We start from the raw sequence: 20294 nt of genomic DNA on the forward strand, positions 1-20294 counted from the left end.
CTATTGGCTAGGATTGTATAACATGCGTTTTTTCCTTACCTACTAACATCAGGTTCAAGGACTGCTCTGCATTTTCATTAAGTAGCCCCCGGAGTGAGTATCTAAGCACTACATGGTTTCTAGCAATACAATGTCTATGTTCCTGTTTCTCTTCTTTCTAGGTCTTCTGATCAATGATGTTGTCATTATGGGAAATTAATTGACTGATATCCCTATATGCTCTCTCCTAAATGGCTGAGACTAGGTGCTGCAGTCACATAGATTCTGCCAACTGGATAAATGCTAGGATTCAGAGAGCCAAAAGAACTACCGTCTTTATTAGTATTTCCCTTCTCCTGCCCCTTAGGATGTTCTGCACTCACCTAGGAGCCTAAGTAATCATGTTCTCTTAGCTGACTAAGATCGTAGGTAGAATGATTGTTTTAATTTTTGGCTGTTTTCATGCAGGGCTGTTTTATCACTTGCTTCTCTAGGCCCTAGGGATTTGCTGGCACATAGATGCAGGGCTCCTATTTCTTGTAGATAAAGATAATGGCTAGATCCATAATCCTCACAACCATTCTCATTTTCTGTTGAAATCTTTGGGGTGAGAGACTCCCATTTGGTTGTTCTCAGCCTAATTTTTAAGTAGATTTCTGTCAGACTAAAAGATGGAGAGGTAGGTAACACTGCCTCATAAGACATTTTTGGAGCTCTAGATCATTTTGAGTTAGCTGAAAGACTATTCCTGTCTCTCCCACCCACCTTTCCCCCTTGTAGATTACTGTACTATAGGAACTGGATTAACAAGGAAGGGAACTAACAAGAGACATGTGACCTTTCAAAAATTCCACATCTGACTTGGTATTTTCCTTGAACATCCAAGTGACTCATTTCCCCATCTGTAAAATGGAATGGAGGGGAGGGTTTGGACTATATAGACTCTGAACACCTTCCCAGATATAAATCTTATGACACTCTAAGAACATCTGTATACTCCCTTTTTTAGAGTTTCCATGATGAGAAAATAATTGAACAGCCCCCTTTACATATTTAGTATGAAACATTGTTTAATGAGTAATTGGGGATGGGATTGAGAGATGATAATGCAGTGGAAACAGTTGTTTGTTTTTTGGTTTTTTGGTTTTTTTTGGTTTTTTTTGGTGAGGCAGTCGGGGTTAAGTGACTTGCCCAAGGTCACACAGCTAGTATGTGTCAAGTGTTTGGTCTGAGGCCGGATTTGAACTCAGGTCTTCCTGACTTCAGGGCCGGTGCTCTATCCACTGCGCCACCTAGCTGCTCCTAGGAAACAGTATTTCTAAAGAAAGGAAAATTTCTATTGCAAGATTCTCACTTTGTCTAAAATTCAGTGGTGGTAACTGCACACCCTGACTAGACACTAGAGTTTTGAACTGAAAGTTCAAAAATGCAGAATTTAGAGCCCTCAGAGTGTGGTTGACTGGAAAGGGATGTGGGATCAAAAAGGTCTTTTTCCCATAGGTGTTCTAATTGTAACTCCTCTGCTGCTTTCTTTCCCCCCCACAGATGGAATCCCCTGTCTCCACACCAGCTGTGCTGCCATTGCATCTTCTAGTTCCAGTGGTCAGTAATGACATCTCCTCCCCCTGTGAGCAGATCATGGTTCGAACCCGCTCTGTAGGAGTGAACACCTGTGATGTGGCATTGGCCACAGAACCTGAGTGCCTAGGCCCCTGTGAACCTGGGACCAGTGTCAATCTAGAGGGCATTGTGTGGCAAGAAACAGAAGATGGTGAGTGTTGTGTGTGGTATGTGGCATGCCTTAAATTGCCTTTTCAATATCTCTTTAGGAATAGTCTAATTTAGACTTATAATGCAATGTATCTAAAGTACAGGTTAAGAGTCTCAGAATTCATGATCTACTGATAATGTTACAGTGTATTAAAAGTTTTCTAAAGCAGTAAATAACTGATTTGAAGAATTGTGAGAGTCACATTCTTTGACTGGTTATTTACCCCATAGCATCTACAGTATATTACATTATTGGTCTAAGTGCAGTAGTACTGAATGAATTTAGGCCAAGGAAAGTGACATGTATTTTCTTTCCCTCCCTTTAAACATTTTTCTTACTTTTTTTATTCAAGTTTTTTTTCTTTTATTATACATTTATATCGAAAATATTTTGTTTTATATTACCTACATTTTAAAATACATCCCTTTCCCTCTCTTCCTCCTAAAGAGCTATCCCTTCTTAGAGTAAAAAAGAAAAAAAAAATTCAGCAAAACTAAGCAACATATCGAAAAAGCCTAACATTATGTATAGTGTTTCATAGTCATAGTCTCTGACATCAGAAAAGGAGAAGTGCGAAGTATTCTCTTCTTTGGGGTCAAATTTCACAGCGTTCAGTATTAGTTCTTTTGTTGTTGTTTCCATTTATGTTATTGTAGTCATTATTGAGTATGCTGTTTTCCTGGTTCTGCATACTGCTCTTTGTATCAGCTCATATAAGTCTTCCCATGAACATTTTTCTTAAATATCAAGTCCAACCTTGAAGAAAAGTCATGGCAAAGCCGCAACATCTGGAGAGCTAGGAGAATGGGTTATGTTATTGGCTAACTTGTGTGTGATCTTTAGCTCTTTTTTTTTTTTTTAAAAACAACAATAGGTAGAACCACATTCTCCTCCAAAGATTAACTAGTAGTCACTGCCAGCTCCCCCATCCCACTACATACCAGATTTTACAAACCTAGGAAAAATTGGAAAATGTTTGTCTTTGTTCCCATGCATCCATTAAACATTTAACTACCTATGGTACCCCTACCACCCTATCCCCACCCAGGTACTTCAGCAGTCCAATCCCAGTAAAAATGTTTTGAGGAATGGTTGGGGAAGCTAGACCTTAACACCTCATTGGGCTTCAGCATCAGTAATCAGATTGAGGATAAAATTTCTACTCCAAGGAGTTCTGAGGCCCATAGTAAGATAAGTAAATATCTCTGATTATCACATACTGTCATGTAGATTTGCATTTAAAGATGCAGGTACTCCTCTGCTCATTCTGATCAATTCTTTTCCAGTGAATGATGTTATTATTTAGTGCTTATTTAAAATATACTCTGCATTAGGCATTAATGTGTTACCTGCATTAATCTCACTGTTGATCTTGGCTCTTTTTTGGGAATTAATATAATAGTGAAGCTGGTTTTTAGTTTCAATAAAACATTGAAGTTTCATCCTATGCCAGAGGCATATACAATATAAGCATATTTTGTAGGTAAAAGGAACACAGATATTTGTGCCTGTTTCTATGTACCTTACATGCAGTCTAGAAGTCACAAAGTGGCTATCTCTAATTTTTAAAAATGTCATTTGCCTGTAGCCAAACTTCTGAACAGCTAGAGAATCTATTGGAATGAGAAACATGTCAAGACCACAACTTAATGCTATTCAACAGGCTCCAGGGCATCTTGCCTCAGTGCATTGAGTTGATTGACAGAAGAGATCAATTTCTTGCCTATTTGCTCTGCTCATCTTCAGGATTTGGGGAGGAGGGAGACAGACAACCTTCTCAAAAGTAGAGATGTTTTTCGTGTATATCAACCTAATGAAAACCTTTAAAAAAGAGAGTGGAAAAAGTCTAAACTTTTCTTTCCCTTGAGAAAACTAAGGTGCAGGGTAGGTTTGTTGTTCTGTGACACATTTCTGACTTTCTTTATGAGGGTAACTGGCCATCCGTCACTAAAGTCCCTTCATGCCTTTTTCATTCCTGAATCACTGCCACTTTATCTAAAAAAAGAGGGCCACGTAAATTAATGTTTTTAGAAATCTTACAAAAGTCCTTTTTAGACTAAAGCACGTTTTACAGAACTTAGGTATAAATATGGCCTTTTTTTAAGAGATTTACTGTAAATCTTGAATTAGCCATGTTCTGGTCTTCTAGATAGTTGAAAAATCTGAATTGAAGACAAGTATATGCATCTCCCCCTTCTTCCTTTATTATAAAGCATTTAAATAAAGCACTTTTTAAAAAAAAATTTATTCTGAAAATAAGCATTCTCATAAATAGAATAGAAAAAAAGATGATCGTACATGAAACTGCAAATCTCTTATGTACCACTTGCTGTTCCTTTTAGACCTTTTGATTTCTTTTTCTTTTTTGGGGGGAGGGGGGCTTGGCAATCGGGATTAAGCGACTTGCCCAGGGTCACGCAGCTAGTAAGTGTCAAGTGTGTAAGGTCAGATTTGAACTCAGGTCCTTCTGACTTCAAGACTGGAGCTCTATCCACTGTGCCACCAAGCTGCCCCATTGCTATTCTTTTTAAATATATAATAAAAGTTATCATGTAATTTTTTTTTTTCTTTTTTCTCTTCCCACTCCCATCCTCTATCCCCCATGGCTGTCAATAGGAGTGTGTGTATATCTGTAAAACCATTCTACACATACTTCTATTTATCAGTTCTGTCTGGATGCAGATAGCGTCTTCCTTCATATGTCCTTTGTAGTTAATTTGGGTATATATAATAGTCAAAATGACTTATTCACTCAAAATTGTTCTTAAAACAATATTGTTGTTACTGTATACAATATTCTCTTGGTTCTGCTCATTTATCTCTCATTATTTCGTGCAAGTGTATCTTTTTTTTTTAAGATCATCAAACTCACCACCCCCATTAATTAATTAATTTTTAGTTTTCAGCATTTACTTTTATAAGATTTTGAGTTCTAAATCCCCCCCCCCCCAAGATGGCATGCAATCTGATACAGGCTATACATGTACCGTCATGTTAAACATATTTCGACGTTAGTCATGTTGTGAAAGAAGGATCGAACAAAACGGAAAAACCATAAGGGGAGAAAAAAGAGAGAAAGTAGTAAAGCTCATCATTTCTTATAGCACAGTAGTATTCCATCTCAATCGTATACCACAATTTGTTCAGTTCAGTTTGTTCATTCACCTGTCTTGCTGTCCTCTTCCCCTAGTATGCACAGGAAATTGTCACCCAAGTTATTAAGAATTGCATACTTCAGAGAACAAACCCCTGTTGGATTTTCCATCGGGTACAGCCAAGATTCTAGGCTTTTCATTTACCGACTTTTTTTCCTCCAGGTTCCTTCTCTCTATACTTCAGGCTGTCTTGTTCATGTAACACAGACCTTATACATTTAGTCAGAAGCTACAGACTACTTGACCTCTCTTAAGGGATAGGGAATTCACAAAGGACCCTGTAGAATTAAATCATCTTTCTGTTAACTGGTGCAGAGGCCATAGCCCTGATTCTTTCCTCCATTCTGCCTAAGTGTCCTGTTATGTCCCCCTCCCTCTCTAGCCATCAAACTGGATCTTGCTTTGGAGGCATTTTGAGACTCCTTTAGTTCTTAACTATTTTTAGCCTATTAGGCTATTAGTAGTCCAGCCTGCACTACTAAGATCTTCCCTGGGGTGGCTCAACTCTGGGACTTCTGCTGTTAGGAAGACCCTGGTAAGTGCCTAGCATTATAAGGCTGGGAGTGACCTGTCTCTTCATTTTCTTGGAACTGCTCCCTCACTCACATATAAATCCTATCCTTTCCTGTATCCAGACCCTGACTTCTGCCTTGACTCATCCCCTTCTCTACTCCATTTACAATCAGAAAAGTGGGGTCCAGATCTGATTCCAGTATTATATACCTCTCTGTTGATCTTGTTATAATCCACATTCTTAGGTCAGTAACCTCAGCCAGGGCCTTGATGGCAATGAAAGCCTGAGCTGAGCACTCTATACTTCAGCTTATGCAAAGTTGCATGTTGACATGTTTTTAAGTTTGTTTCTGGTTTTTTTAATGTATGAAAGGCAAGGTGGGCCTTTTAGACAAAGACCAAAGCATCTACGTTTGGGCCACTTTTAGGCAGAAACCTTAATAAGATGGCTTGTGTAGGTGACCACCAAAAAAAGTGTCATTTCTCACTACTATTGCCAAGGAGACCTTCTTTAGTGGAAAGTGCAGTAAGCTATAGAAAGCCTTGATTTTTATCCCAGCTCTCTGCTAACTAGGTATTGGAACTTGGACAAGTCACTTAAAGTATATAGGGCTATGTTTATTAAACCCTTCGTAAATTGAGGAGGTGTCTTTGAACTCTAAAATTCTATGATTGTATAACTTAAGCCAGCATATAGCTTACTTAGTCCTGGAAGATTAATGGAGATGAATCTGGTTTTATGTTGCACCCAATTCATGTAACTGCATTTTATTAAGGGATCATAGGATCATCAATTTAGAACTGAAAAGGTCAAAAATAATCAGTCCAACCTACTTATTTAACTAATTTGGAAACAAGGCTCAGAGAGAGCTTAAGGGCTTTGCCTCAAGGTCACACAGGCAGGTAGCATGTGAGCCCAGATTTGAACTTAGATTTTGTAATTCCAGATACTATGCTCTGGAAGATGACGTCTCATCAACAAAATTTCACTGGGATTTTGTAAATGGACCATATAATCCAGTAACATTTTGATACGGTTTTTGGCATGTAAGTGAAGAGTTAAATAGTATTTTTTACAGTAGTAAAAGGTTTTATTTTCTCCTGGGCTTTGTTGTTGTTGAGATTTTTATTATAGTGCACTGCTTCTGCCCATCTCACATCATCTCAAAAAATCATAAAACAGATAGAACCTTACAGGTCCATCTAGCCCAAATCCCCCTGCTACCCAATGCATTACTGTCTGTGGAAATCCCTGGTGTTAGTGGGAAAAATTCAGGATTTGGAAAGAAGAGAACCTAGATTCAAATCCAGGCTCTGCTACCTTGGTACCATATGACTTCAAGCTAGTCCCTTTAATGTCCCTCAGCTTAAAATTCTTCATCTCTAAAATGGTTAAGGGGTGGGGACTAAATAACCTCTAAAATCATGATCTTTTGACCCATTATGCCTCAGGGCTCTTGATCCTATAAGACCAGATGAGATAATCTTTGCTACTTTATCAGTAACAAGATATAATGGAAAAATGCTAGGAGTCAGAAAAGACCAAGGTTCTTGTCCTATTCCTGCCTAGTTATTGTGGCCTTGAGCATAGGTTCATAAATTTAGAGTGGAAGGGACCTCAGAAGCAGTCTAGTCCAAACCTCCCATTTTACAAGTAAGAAAACTGAAGCCCAGAAATGTTAAGTGACATGAGCAGGGCTGTAGTAGTGATGTCAGACATGAGATTTGAACCCAACTTCTCTTGACTCTTGAGCCAAATATGCTCTTTCTACTGCACTTTTTTTCTGCCTTCCCAAAGAAGTTATTTTACTTTTTAAGCTTCATTTTCCTCATTATTTTAAAATAGGTTGCCTCTAAGACCCCTTCCATCTCTAAATATTTTAGACTTTTTAGAGTAGGAAAAAAGGAAATCAGTTTGAAGGATGATGAAGATGAATGGAAACCTGCGAAAGACAGTTGTCTTTTCAGACAGGCCATTGTGGCTTCTATGTGCTCCTGCCCCAGTTTCCAGGGAGAACAGCTGGCCACATTTCAGACTCTAGTTGAGCCGTGTACTCTCGTCTGCAGATTACAGTTTTCTCATTACTGGAGTAATAGACAGTGGTTTTACGTAGGAGGAAGTTAGTTTTCCTGTAGTTAGCTGCCCTGAGAAGGGTCTGCCCAAGTAGTTGGTTCATCATCCTCATTTGTTTGGGTAGCCTTTTACCAAGTCCTTCTCCTCCCTCCCATATCGTTATCCTCTCTTAGTTGTGAGAGAAGGCAGCCTGTTAAACTCTTTTCACAGAAATTACTGTTCACTGTTACTCTTGTTTTGTTCCATGAGAGTCTGACATAGAAAAGTATCTTTGAACCATTAAATATCTAATTATAGATATTGTACCAGAAAAGTAACATAATACTTGCTTTTCTGTGTTACTGATTTCCTTTTCTTTTTCAGCTTAATTAACTGCTGTTTACCATCAGTCATTTGCTTCTAGGCTGCACTCACCTGGAAATACAGGGCACTGTGACCAAGCTCCTTAGTTTGGCCATTTGCATGCTAGCCTGACTCCCTCTAGAAAGATCTCAGCCGGTAACACAAACATATTGAGCCCAACAACCATTGTCTGGCACAACAAACCTTCATAGCAACAGAGACCACCACATGGCAACAGCGGTTACTCAAAGGAAAAATTAGTGAAATCAACACATACTTCCTCTTTCATCTGTTATGCTTCATCCAACTCCCCAACCTCCAAAAAACAAGAGCAACAGCAAAACATCCCTTTTTTGTCCCTTCCTTGAAACTGAAGTTGGTTACTCTTCTCTGTTCCTATTTGAGTTAAGGAGTTTTCCTGATTTAAAAACATGAACAAAGATACTAGCCATTTCAACACTAAAAACTAAAGCAAAAACATCCCAAGAATGACTATCTCCTTTTCCTTTTAAACTTTCTCTTTTAAAAAAAAAAATTATTTTTATCCTAAACTTAAACACAAAATAAAAAGAACACTTCCATAAACAAATTAGAACAGAAAAAGGATTGTACACGAAACCACAAATCTCTATCATATACAGCTTACTTTTTCTTTTGAAGTATATAATAAATTCAACATATAATTTTCAGATCTCATTGTTTTTGTCTTCTGGCCATCTCTTTTTTGCATCTTTCAAAATGCTTCAATTGGGGGCATCTAGGTGGCACAGTGCATAGAGCACTGGCCTTGCAGTCAGGAGGACCTGAGTTCAAATTCGACCTCAGACCAAACACTTGACACTTACTAGTTGTGTGACCCTGGGCAAGTCATTTAACCCCAATTGCCTAAAAAGGAAAAAAAAAAGAAAAGAACAAAATGCTTCAACTGACCTTCTTTTATTTCTTTTTCTTTTAAAGAACCCTGTTGGTAGTCTCTTCTTCCCCCAAACTCCTTCCTCCAGATTGGGAAAACAAAAAAAAATCTTCATTCTCTTACTGGGCAGAGATGAATCTGCTTTCCTTTAGGAGTTTCTTTGACTTGCCATTTGTTTTACTTCTCCTTTTTAAAATTCTGAACCCAACCAAAATGAAATAAAACAAGCATTCCCTGATGCAAAGTAAAACACCCCTATTAACTAACATCACATATCCTTTGTGTGGCTAAAATTGAAAAAGTGCCTGTACTTTCTTTCCTCTCCCTTCATAGCAGATTGCCCCTTCTGTTATCACTATTCTCTCATTTTCGATCTCTGCTTGTATACTGGCTGCCTCCCTGCTTCCTATAAACATTATCATATTTCTCCCATTCTCAAAAAACCCTGACTTGATCCATCCATTCCTGCTGGCTATTGTCCTATATCTCTAATCCCTTTTGTGGCTAAACTCCTGAGAAGGCCATCTTCAAACTTACCCTATTTGTCTCCATTGCCCAGCTTCCTTCAAGTCCCTGCTAAAATTCCACCTTTTACAGGAAGCCTTTCTTGATCTCTCTTACTTTTACTGCCTCCCATCTATTAATTATATAAATTGTTTGCATATTGTCTCGCCCATTCCTTAAGAGCAGGGATGGTTTTTTGCCTTTCTCAGTATCCCCAGCTCTTAGCACAGTGCCTGGTACATAGTAGGTGCTTAATATATGTTTATTGACTTGACAGTAAAAGAGAGTAGCATACGAAACTTGGAAAAATTACCATTTGTAATTTACTTTTCGAGTATATGGTAGATTCATCATGTAACTTTCAAGGCTTCCTTGCTTGTTTTTACTTCTGATCTTTCTTCTCTTTGGTGCCTTTTTAAGTATTTAGTGTTTCCCTTACCTTCTTAGTCTTCTTTTTTTGGCAACCCTGGCAGGACAAAAAGGGGGGGGGGGGAAGGTGGGAGGAAGAGGTAGAGACAAACAGATGAGCAAATCGTCACATTGGTCACCTCTGAAAAAATATATCAAAGTCTCCTCTTTGAATCTGTCATCTCTCTGTTAGAAAGCGAGTAGCTTGTTTCATTGTTGGTTATTATATTGATCACAGTTCTTAAGTCTTTCAAAAGTGTTTTCCTTCGTTGTATCATATAATCTGTTCTGCTTAGTTCATTCTGTATCAGTTCATATAAGTCTTTTCAGGTTTTTCTGAAACTATCCCTTTCATCATTTCCTACAGCACAGTAGTATTGTATTATGTCATATTCTATAATTTATTCGGCCACTCCATAATTGAAGTAATGGTTGTCTTTATTACTGTCTTTACTTTCTTACTATGATAGTAACAGAATAGGAACTCTTTTGTGTACTGCTCTAGCTGCCATTTCGAGGTATAGCTTAGCCATTGGAACTGTTAAATCCTTTCTGTAGTAGAGGTCCAGGTAGTGAAACTGCCTTTTAAGTGAGGTTGCCTTATAATGAAGTACATTTCATTTGTTTGTTTTTAAGTAGCCTGGTTTAGGTTGTTGATGATAGACCAGCATTATAAGAATGAAAAATGCCCTATGTCTCCAACCTGTTCTTTTAGTCAAATCACTTAATTTCTGGGAGGGTTAGTTTTTATATCTGAAAAGCTGGAGCTCTAAAATTCGTCCATTCTAGAAATGGTTGTGATTTCTCAGGTGGTGTGTGAAGGACTTAGGTTTGCTGGTCATTTTTTGTTTGAAGAATGGGTAGATAGTACTGCAAGACCTTCTAGACTAGGTGATTTAAATACTGTTAGAAAAGTAGATCCTGGCTCAACCTAGCTGATGAAACTATTGTCAGGGTGATGGGCAAAAGTCTTAAATACCTTTGTAACTAGCCTTGACTCTCACAAAAGTAAGTTTATCCCATTTCAAGCAAAACTTTGCTCAAGTTGCTGCTTCTGCCACTGAAAGATGAAATAAGACTATTCTTCATTTTGAGGCAGATCGCACAGGATTTCTTAACCTGGAGTCCATGAACTTGTTTTTTGACTCAGTAGTTTTTGATAACTGTATTTTAATCCAATACAATTGGCTTCTTTTTTATTCATATGCATTTTATTAATTTAATAACATTCTCAGATCCATAATCCCCCACTCAGAATTAAGAGTCCCTGCTGTAAAGCTTGGGACTTTGCTCTCTAGGCTTCTTGCAGTGTCTCTCAGTTCCCCCTTCCTAGTTGACCAAAGAAGTCAATGAACAGCAGCGATACAGTTTTAAAGTATTCTCTATTAGAAAGGTCTATTGCATAGTCTTGTGTTTTAGGGTTGTAAACTATAGCTTCATTATTTTCATTCTTGCCTCTCAGAACTGGAATGTGATGTAATAGGACCCTGTGCTTTCAATTGGATGAGGGATGGACAAGAGACAGACTTGATGTCAGTTTAGGATATGCTACTTACTAATTGTTAAAGAGATTTCTGTTTGATGTACCATCCCTCTGTTCTTGCCAGATTCCATATTTCCCTTAGTTTATGCCTTTACTGTCATCCCCATGGCAACAGGCTGATACATGATCAAGAAGCAGTGATTTTGAGCCTTGACATCCCCAGCTTTCTCTCCTCTAAAAGGCATCCTATGTTCCTTTTAGAGTATCTACAAAATCCAGATGGAATGCTTTAAAATAATATTCTGTCTACCCTATGTGAACCTTTTAATTAGCAACCTTCCCACTGGACTTTATTTTTCCTCTTGTAACTTATGAGTGTTTTCCTTTACTTCTCCTTAGACTTGGAATAGGATGCCTCTTCCCATATGCCAACTTTTCTCTGCCTTTATCTTTCAGCTGACTAGTTAGAATTATTTAAAGGCCTCTTCTCCCCATCTTAAATGTAAAGCATACCTTTGGAGCCAGTGGCATTTGGTGGAAGGGAATGTTATCTGTAAGGATGAAACAATGAAAATGGACCTCTGTACTTCCCAATTTTTGTTGTAGTCAGTTCTAGAGTGGTGTATCACTCTTTTAGGTATAAGGCAGAATACTCAGGGAATGCAGAAATAGACAGCTAACTCCTAGAACTGAGCCCAGCAGTGAATGCTTCTTCTTTCCCTGTTTCTCTTTCCAGTTCAATTCCTGAAGCTCAATTAAGTACAGTGCAGAAGGCCTCATGTTATCTGTGCTAGAGAGCTGGCAGCATCAGGAAGTCCTGGATTCAGGGCTTGCCTCAGATAAATACTGTGGCTATGGAATTCTTAACAAGGCCCCCACTTCTTTGTGTTCTAGGCATCAGGTCACAGAGAAGACATTGTTCTGCTTTGGGAGAAATTCCTCACTAGGAGCTCCCTACTCAAATGTGGTTCCAAAAATTCAAAATTTCCTCTTGAGCACTGGGGGTAGAAAGATGGACAGGATAGATTGAAGGAACTTATTGCCTAGTAAATGCTTTCCCTGCAAGATAGTCAAAGCCCCCAGTTTTCACTTCTTCTGCTCTTGCTTCCTGGGCAAAGAAAGATGCCTGGTTGAGCTAGCTGAAGCCAGACCAGACTGCTGGAAGCACAGTTAGTTCTGCTAATCCAGGACAAGCTTGGAGTAATTTTTGTACTAGGCTAAAGGTGAGAAGAGAGGAAAAGATAATTGCATAGGGAGTTAAGTATGCATCTGTGTTCAGTGTCAGTCAGGAAAGAGAGCTAGCCACCCTCAGACCTTAACTGTATTTCCTTGCCCTGCTGGCACAAAGTACCATAGTGTGGTTCTGCCCCTAAAATCGTGACTGCAGCTTATAACCTAAAAATGTATTACAAAGATAAGCAACAAGAAAGGGAAGCCTTTGCATTTGGCTGAATTTCTCAGCCTTTAGCTAATCAGGGCTGTAAAGGAAAAATGCATCTGCTGAGCCTTGTGGAGAAATGGCTCCATTCCAACAGGGAGGGAGCTTGCTCCAGTTGGACTGGCCAGAGAATCCTTTCCCTTTCCCAGTAACTAGAACTGTCTCTGAGCTGACAACTGAGTGCGTGGTGACCTCCACTGAGCTTGCCTCTTCTCAAAAACTGATACAATTTGTGGTTACCATGGGAGGAGGAAAGAAAGGGAGGATATATGATTTGGAGGGTGTATGTCTATGTCCATGATGCAGGGATATGAATGCTGTTCTGAGATCTTCAGCATTCCTTACCAGCATCCTGGACTAGGGTTAGTGTTGAAGTGGTTTGGCCTCCCATAGACTGAGCTTATTCTATGGATATTCTGTTCTCTCCAGCCCCATACTAGTTTTCTTTCTTGCCCATGATTATAGTAGCAACATATCTGTCTCACTACCACTCCCCGCCCCCCGGCCCCCACACCAGACCTGAGAGCATAATCTAGGATTTCCACTAGCTACTGATCAGTTTCCTGGTGAATATCTTGCAGGTGGAAAATATTGTGGTCATATGAGTGCAACTCAGGCATAATGAGTGTTAGCTTGTGTGCTCTATTACCTTGCATAGCCTGAGAGCCCAGAAATTAGGACAGCTTGAAGGTTTTCGATTTCCCATCCACCTCAAACATGAAAATTCAGGAATTTTGAAAGTATGTGTTTTCCCTGGGCTTTAGAAGACATATGTAAAAGGCATCTCCCCCTGAGTACCATTGCAGGCTCATCATTTATTTTTTTGTGAAGAAGACATTAATGAACACCCTCTTCCTCCCTCCCTTCTCCCCATTATGAGCTACCTTTAGAAATAGCCTCTCTGAGAAATAATAATATTTCTGCCTACAGCTTCCTAGGGCAGACCCTTTCAAAGTTGAATGCTTCCTTGTGATCTGACTGATAACATGTCTGTGATGTATTGCCAGGGCTGATGGGGCAAGTCAAATTGCTAAAGACCTGGAAATGGGGTTATTATCCTGATTTTAGATTCCCCTTAAATAAGGCATTGTAGGAATTTAGGCTTTAAATTACAAAGTATTCTCTACTAAGATTAATGGTATTAGAAGAGGGTTGGGATCTGAATTTTTCCTCATATGGGCAATCTTTAGCTAGTTAACTGAAGCAAAAGTTCCTTATGCCACCTCAGAGTTAAATTGGCCCAATGCTATCTATGCTCAGCTAAGACCTGAAGACGGAAGATTTTAGATAGAGCACTGTACTTCATAGTGGTACTTTATAACTGAGAACTATCCTTAGGAGGTATGCCCTCCATGTGCAGGCAGAGGCTACCATGAACTCCCAGTGTACCCAGTGTTGTTTCTTTTTATCTTCTTGGATTCTGGAGAATGGCCAAGCCATTCTCTTGCTTTTCATGTGTCTGTAAGCTTGAATATTCTTATCCTCTGCCTATGTATCTGTTTGAACACTTGTCCTAGAAAAAATGTTTTCAGAAAGGTACTATATAATTAGATAACAAGTTTAGGGTTAGGTAATACATCAGAAAAAGTGTAGGCTCTGCTCTGTATTCTCATTCTGGCTCTTATGTAGCAATGTAGAATTCCAGGGCAATTGAGTATAGCCTCTTTTACCTTCCCAGACTTCATGAACTGGGAAATACGGTTTGAAAGTAGAGTAGCACTCTACCCTTCTTAGAGTAACCAGCCTGCATTCTGTAAGGGGGGAGACATAGATATCCCAGGGTTTAGGGATATAGATGCTTCAGATTTGCTTTCATAAATCATTAGAGATAAATGAAACAACCCTCTAGGCAGTCATGAACACAGCTGAGGTTGCCACCAGTCCTATATTTATAAATCAGTAAGGTATGATTGCTTTACTTCTGAACTCTAAGGGGGAAAGGAAAACCTGAAACAAATGTTCTATGTTGGCTGAGAATTGGACTGTTTACTGCAGTGCTCTTGTGAATTCTAAGCTTTTAGTACCACACATGCCCAGCATGCTCCCATTTTGGTGAGGCAGCATCAGCATGGCTGGAGCCAAGAGGACCCTGGGCCAAAACATTGTGCCACCAATAGGTCTTGTAGAATTTACTATTTACAAAAGACATTACCACATGGTTTATGAGGATTTGTTTTCATCCTTACAATCTGAGGAAGTAGGTAAAACAAATAGTATTATCATTGTTTTACAGATGAAGTAGAAACTAAAGGTTAAGTGATTGCATTGAGCTCATAAGCAAGACAGCCAGAACTCAAAACCAGGTCTTCTGATAGTGCTTATTAATAACTGCTTCCATTAGATCCCCTCCATCCCTCATGGTGAAGCTTGACACTTTGTAATTCTAACCAAGCTAAAAACAGGACTTTTTTCTTTAGCCTTATATAGTACTAAATCACTTTCCATCATCAGGAAAGGCATAATAAGCACTTTTTTCCAAGAGCATCTGTCTTAGTTTGGATCTTATGTCTCATTTGCAAGAATTAGAGCAAAATCCCCTTTGGGCTATATATTCAGCCACAAACTGATGCGTGAATAGGGTTAGGATTATAATAGGTTATCCCCAGCTGTTACTGTTTTGTTGGTATTCTTTTTTGTTTTGTTTTGGTTTGGTTTTGGTTTGTTAGTTTCTTATTGTTACAAATAAAGAATTTGGTTATATTGGTTTAGAAATGTATAAGGGGCAGAACCAAGATGGCAGAGTAAAAGTAGTGACTTGCTTGACCTGTCCCTCAAACCCCTCCAAATACTTCTAAAAAATGACTAAACAAATTCTAGAGCAGCAGAACTCACAAAAAGACAATGTGAAACAAATTTCCAGCCCAAGACAACCTGGATGTTTGATTGGAAAGGTATATCGTGCCGGGCTGGGAGAGGAGTTCAGTTTGGTGTGGGCGCGCAGGTCGCAGTAAACTTGGAGCAAACCGCAGGACTGAATCACGGACAGCTATGGCAATTTCCAGACTTCTTAACCCACAAACACTGAAGGCAACTCAGAAAGTCAGTGGGAAAGTTCTGTCAGACCTGGGTGAGAGAGGAGGGCGGTCCACTTCTGGCCCTATTGCAGCCCCAGGGTGGCAGCCACAGTGGCAGCTCCTGCTTCCAGAGCTCTCAACCCACAGAAGGTGGGGATATCGAGCGACTGATTAGAGGGGGATTGCTGGGATCTCTTTGCTGGCACTGAGGCAGGATTCTCTTGCTTTGTCCATGCTTGGATCTGGGTCTCAGTCCTGGGTCAAGGAGGAGCTCTGGCATAGAAGAGCTTGTGGTAGCAGTGGAAAGGGAGCCCTCCTCACAACTCCAGGGCAGAAAAGAGTGCTTGTGGTCACTCACAGACCAGAGCACAGGCCAAGAAAGGAGTAAACAGCTCTCCTTAGATCATACCACCTTAGAAGAACTGAAAACTTACAGGTCCCTAGAAGTATCTCTGAAAATAGCTGCACAAAACCCCTAAAGCTTGAGACAGTAGACCCTCCACACTGGAAGCAAAACCCTACCTTGACAAAGAGTTTAAAACTCAAGTAATTGTCTGGGGAAAATGAGCAAAAAGCAGAAAAAAACTCAGACTATAGAATCTTACTATGATAACAAGGAAGATCAAAACATACAATCAGAAGAACACAACAAAGTCAAAGCTCCTACATCCAAAGCCTCCAAGAAAAATATGAATTGGTCTCAGGCCATAGAAGAGCTCAAAAAGGATTTTGAGAAGCAAGTAAGTAGAGGAAAACCTGGAAAGAGAAATGAGAGTTATGCAAGAAAATAATGAAAAATGAATCAACAGCTTGCTAAAGGAGACTCAAAAAAAATACTGAAGGAAATAACACCTTAAAAAATAGACTAACCCAAATGGCAGAAGAGGTCCAAAAAGCCAATGAGGAGAAGAATGCCTTGAAAAGCAGAATTGGCCAAATGGAAAAGGAAATCCAAAAGCTCACTGAAGAAAATAATTCTTTAAAGATTAGAATGGAACAAATGGAAGCTAATGATTTTATGGGAAATCAAGAAACAATAAAAGAAAACCAAAAGAATGAAAAAATAGGAGAAAATGTGAAATACTCACTGGAAAAACAACTGACCTACAAAATAGATCCAGGAGAGAGAATTTAAAAATTATTGGACTACCTCAAAGTCTTGATCAAAAAAAGAGCCTAGACATCATCTTTCAAGAAATTATCAAAGAAAACTTTCCTGCTATTCTAGAACCAGAGGGTAAAATAGAAATTGAAAGAATCCAACAATCACCTCCTGAAAGAGATCTCAAAATGAAAACTGCCAGGAATACAATAGCTAAATTCCAAAGTTCCCAGGTAAAGGAGAAAATATTGCCAGCAGCCAGAAAGAAACAATTCAAGTGTTGTGAAAACAGAATCAGGATAACACAAGATTTAGCAGCTTCTACATTGAGGGATCAGAGGGCTTGAAATATGATATTCTGGAGGTCAAAGGAGCTGGGGTTAAAACGAAGAGTCACCTACTCAGCAAAACTGAGTGTAGTCCTTCAGGGGAAAAGAAAATGAACATTCAATGAAATAGAGGACTTCCAAGTATTCTTGATGAAAAGACCAGAGTGAATAGAAAATTTGACTTTCAAATACAAGATTCAAGCATGAAAAGGTAAACAGGGAAGAGAAATCATAAGGGATTTATTAAAGTTGAACTGTTTACATTCCTACATGAAAAGATGATATTTATAACTCATGAGACCTTTCTCAGTATTAGGGTAGTTGGAGGGAATATATAGAAAGAGGGCACAGAGTAGATTGAATATGAAGGGATGATATCTAAAAAAAATAAAATTGGGGGGAGAGAGGATTGTACTGGGAAAAGGAGAAAGGGAAGGGTAGAGTGGGGTAAATTATCTCACATAAAAGAGGCAAGAAAAAGATTTTACAGTGGAGGGGAAGAGGGAGGAGTTGAGAGGGAATGAGTGACTCTTAACTCTCATTGGATTTGGCTTAAGGAGGGAATAACATACACACTCAATTGGGTATGGAAATGTATCATACCTTACAGGAAAATAGGCGGGAAGGGGATAAAAGAGGGGGTGGATGATAGAAGGGAGGGGAGATTGGGATAGGGGGTAATCAGAAGTAAACACTTTTGAGGAGGGACAAGGTCAAAGGACAGAATAGAAAAAAATGGGGGCAGGATAGGATGGAGGGAAATATAGTTAGTATTTCACAACATGACTATTATGAAAGTGTTTTGCATAAGTACACGTGTATAACCTATATCTAATTGCTTGCCCTCTCAGTGAGAGTGGGTGGGGAGGGAGGAAGAGAAAGAATTTGGATCTCAAAAGTCTTAAAAATGAATATTAAAAAATAGTTTTTATATGCCCCTGGGAAATAAGATATACGGGCAATCAGATATAGAAATCTATCCTGCCCTACAGGAAAATAGAAGGGGAAGGGGAAGGGAATGGGGGGGGGGGGGATAGAAGGGAGGGCAGATTAGGGAAGGGGTATCCAGAATGTAGGTTTTCTTGGTGGGGGGAGGGGAGAGAGAGGGAGAAAATTTGGAACTCAAAATCTTGTAGAAGTGAATGTTGAAAACTAAAAATAAATTAATTTTTTAAAAAAGTAGTTAATAGTTATATTGGTTCTTTTCTTTGTTTCTGTCAGTTAAGTTTATAATAGCAAGTTGTTTGTTGGAATAACTTGGAACCTTTGGCTGCTGTGATATACTTGCCCTAAACTTACTTATAGAAAAGGAAGAAACCTGATCTACACATAAAGTATGATTTCTTCTCAGACTTCTCTCTACCTCTTTGCTCACATACTTTGTTATGAAATTCAGCTCCTTCCAGCTGTCCTTGGCCCCCCAGAATCTTTTGTCTTTGAGGAGCTAAGCCTCATGTCTTATGTCTTTGTCTTTCATCATTTCCTAAAATGTCTCATATACCAGGAGAATTCACAGTGTTTACTAATCATCCTGCAGCTTTTTGGCTCTTCTTTTCATCTTTTCACACCTTTGTTGCCTTTTGCCCAGAGCTTGCTTTTCATTCCTGGCCGTCTCTGCTCTAAACACCTGTCCCTTTGCCACCATTAGGTAGTTTTATTGCTGCTTCTCTTTCTCCTCTGGTAGAGCAAGGCCAAACAATAAAAACAATAGCTTACTTCCTAGACCCCCCCCCCAAAAATAATAAAAATAAAAACCTAGATACCCTGAATGACTTTAGTTTCATTCTCTGAACCAGTGAAGTCCCCAGAGGCATTTCAGTGTTTAACACCTAGAAATTTCAGCTCCCATCACCCAGAACAATGAAGTGGGGGTGGGTGTGTGTGTGTGTGTGTGTGTGTGTGTGTGTGTGTGTGTGTGTGTTCCTCTCTGAAGTCAATGAATAAACTCAGCAGAAACATCAAGCATTTCATAGAATCATAGGATCAGATGTTTAAAGCTGAAGGGGACCTTAAAAGGAAACAAGGCCAGCCTCCTCATTTTATAGATGAGAAGACTGAGGAACAGAGAGGTTAAGAGACTACTGAGGACCACACAGCTTGAGGGCTGAGGTAAAATTTGAACCCATGTCTTCTTGATTCCCAGTCTATTGTTCTATTGACTGTACCAGAGCTATCAAATACCTGGCCCATAACACTGCTAGGAGCCAGATTAAAATGTAAATGGGAAATATTTAACAAAGTAAACTTTTAAAAACAATAACTGAACCCCTTGGTCTCATGAGTGACGGGCATGGCGGATACTCACTACTCACAAGTGGAGAAGGCAGAGCTGTTCTTTGCATTTGAGACCTGAGGGTAATTTTATATATATATATATATATATTTTGGGCAAGAGTGAATAAATGAATGGGCATTTATTAAGCACTTACTGTGTGCCTGCACTGCACTAAGCACTAGATATAAATTAAAAAGAGAAACTATCTGTGCCCTCTAGGAGCTTACATTTTAACAGGGAAGGCAACAGCCCTTCTAAGGGTGTAGTAATCAGGGAAGGGTAAAGTCACATGGATGGGGTATGGAGCCTTGGAGCAATTGAAGTTCTGTTTTCAGAAGCATGAATTACTGTTCTCGGAGCAAGAGGTGAAAGGGGGCAAATGGTGAGGACCTGTAAGGCAAAGTAGTTCAGATGACTAGAATGGCTAAGTGTAGTGACCTTTCACCCCCTGGCACAAGGTGAGCATGGGAGCCTGGCATCTGATTGGGAAGGGTGCAGGGCAGGAGAAGGATAGCATGGCAGGAAGAAGGTAACAGACCTCATATGGGTATCTCTCATAATCTCCAGGAAGAGCATAGTAGAATAAAAACATTAATTGATTTACCATATCTGGTACTCATTTCAGCAAATGCTTATTAGGTGGCTACTACATGTAAAGAGACCTCTCTCTGCATGTTGGTAAGAAAAAAGGTGAAAAAGTTGGTGCCTGACTACAAGAAACTTATGTCTTGTAAGATTAGGGAAAGAGTAGAAAGAGCTCTGAATTTAGAGTCAGAAGCCCTGGGTCTAAATCCTAGTTCAGATACTTAATAACTGTGACCATGAAAAAGTCGTATTACCTGTAACTCAGCCTCATTTGTAAAATGATAATAATACCTTCTTCACAGAGTTGTTTCAAGAAATACAGTTTGGATATCTTTAAGCATGTAATATGTAATAATATATATAATTATATATAATATAATAAATATAAATAGTTATGGTTCTACAGATT

At 39.2% G+C, this 20294-nt stretch overlaps 1 protein-coding gene across 3 annotated transcripts in view; it reads left to right on the plus strand.

Moving 5' to 3' along the window:
• Nucleotides 1-20294, plus strand: part of ZNF609 (zinc finger protein 609) — a 231670-nt gene that overhangs the window by 184725 nt on the left and 26651 nt on the right. For all 3 annotated transcript variants that reach the window (XM_027851500.1, XM_027851499.1, XM_027851498.1), the window contains exon 3: nucleotides 1525-1750. In XM_027851500.1, coding sequence (XP_027707301.1) covers nucleotides 1525-1750 — 226 coding nt within the window. The remainder of the gene's footprint in view (nucleotides 1-1524; nucleotides 1751-20294) is intronic.

This window comes from Vombatus ursinus, unplaced genomic scaffold, assembly GCF_900497805.2.
Source record: "Vombatus ursinus unplaced genomic scaffold, bare-nosed wombat genome assembly UNPS02009205.1, whole genome shotgun sequence".
Lineage (NCBI taxonomy): Eukaryota > Metazoa > Chordata > Mammalia > Diprotodontia > Vombatidae > Vombatus > Vombatus ursinus.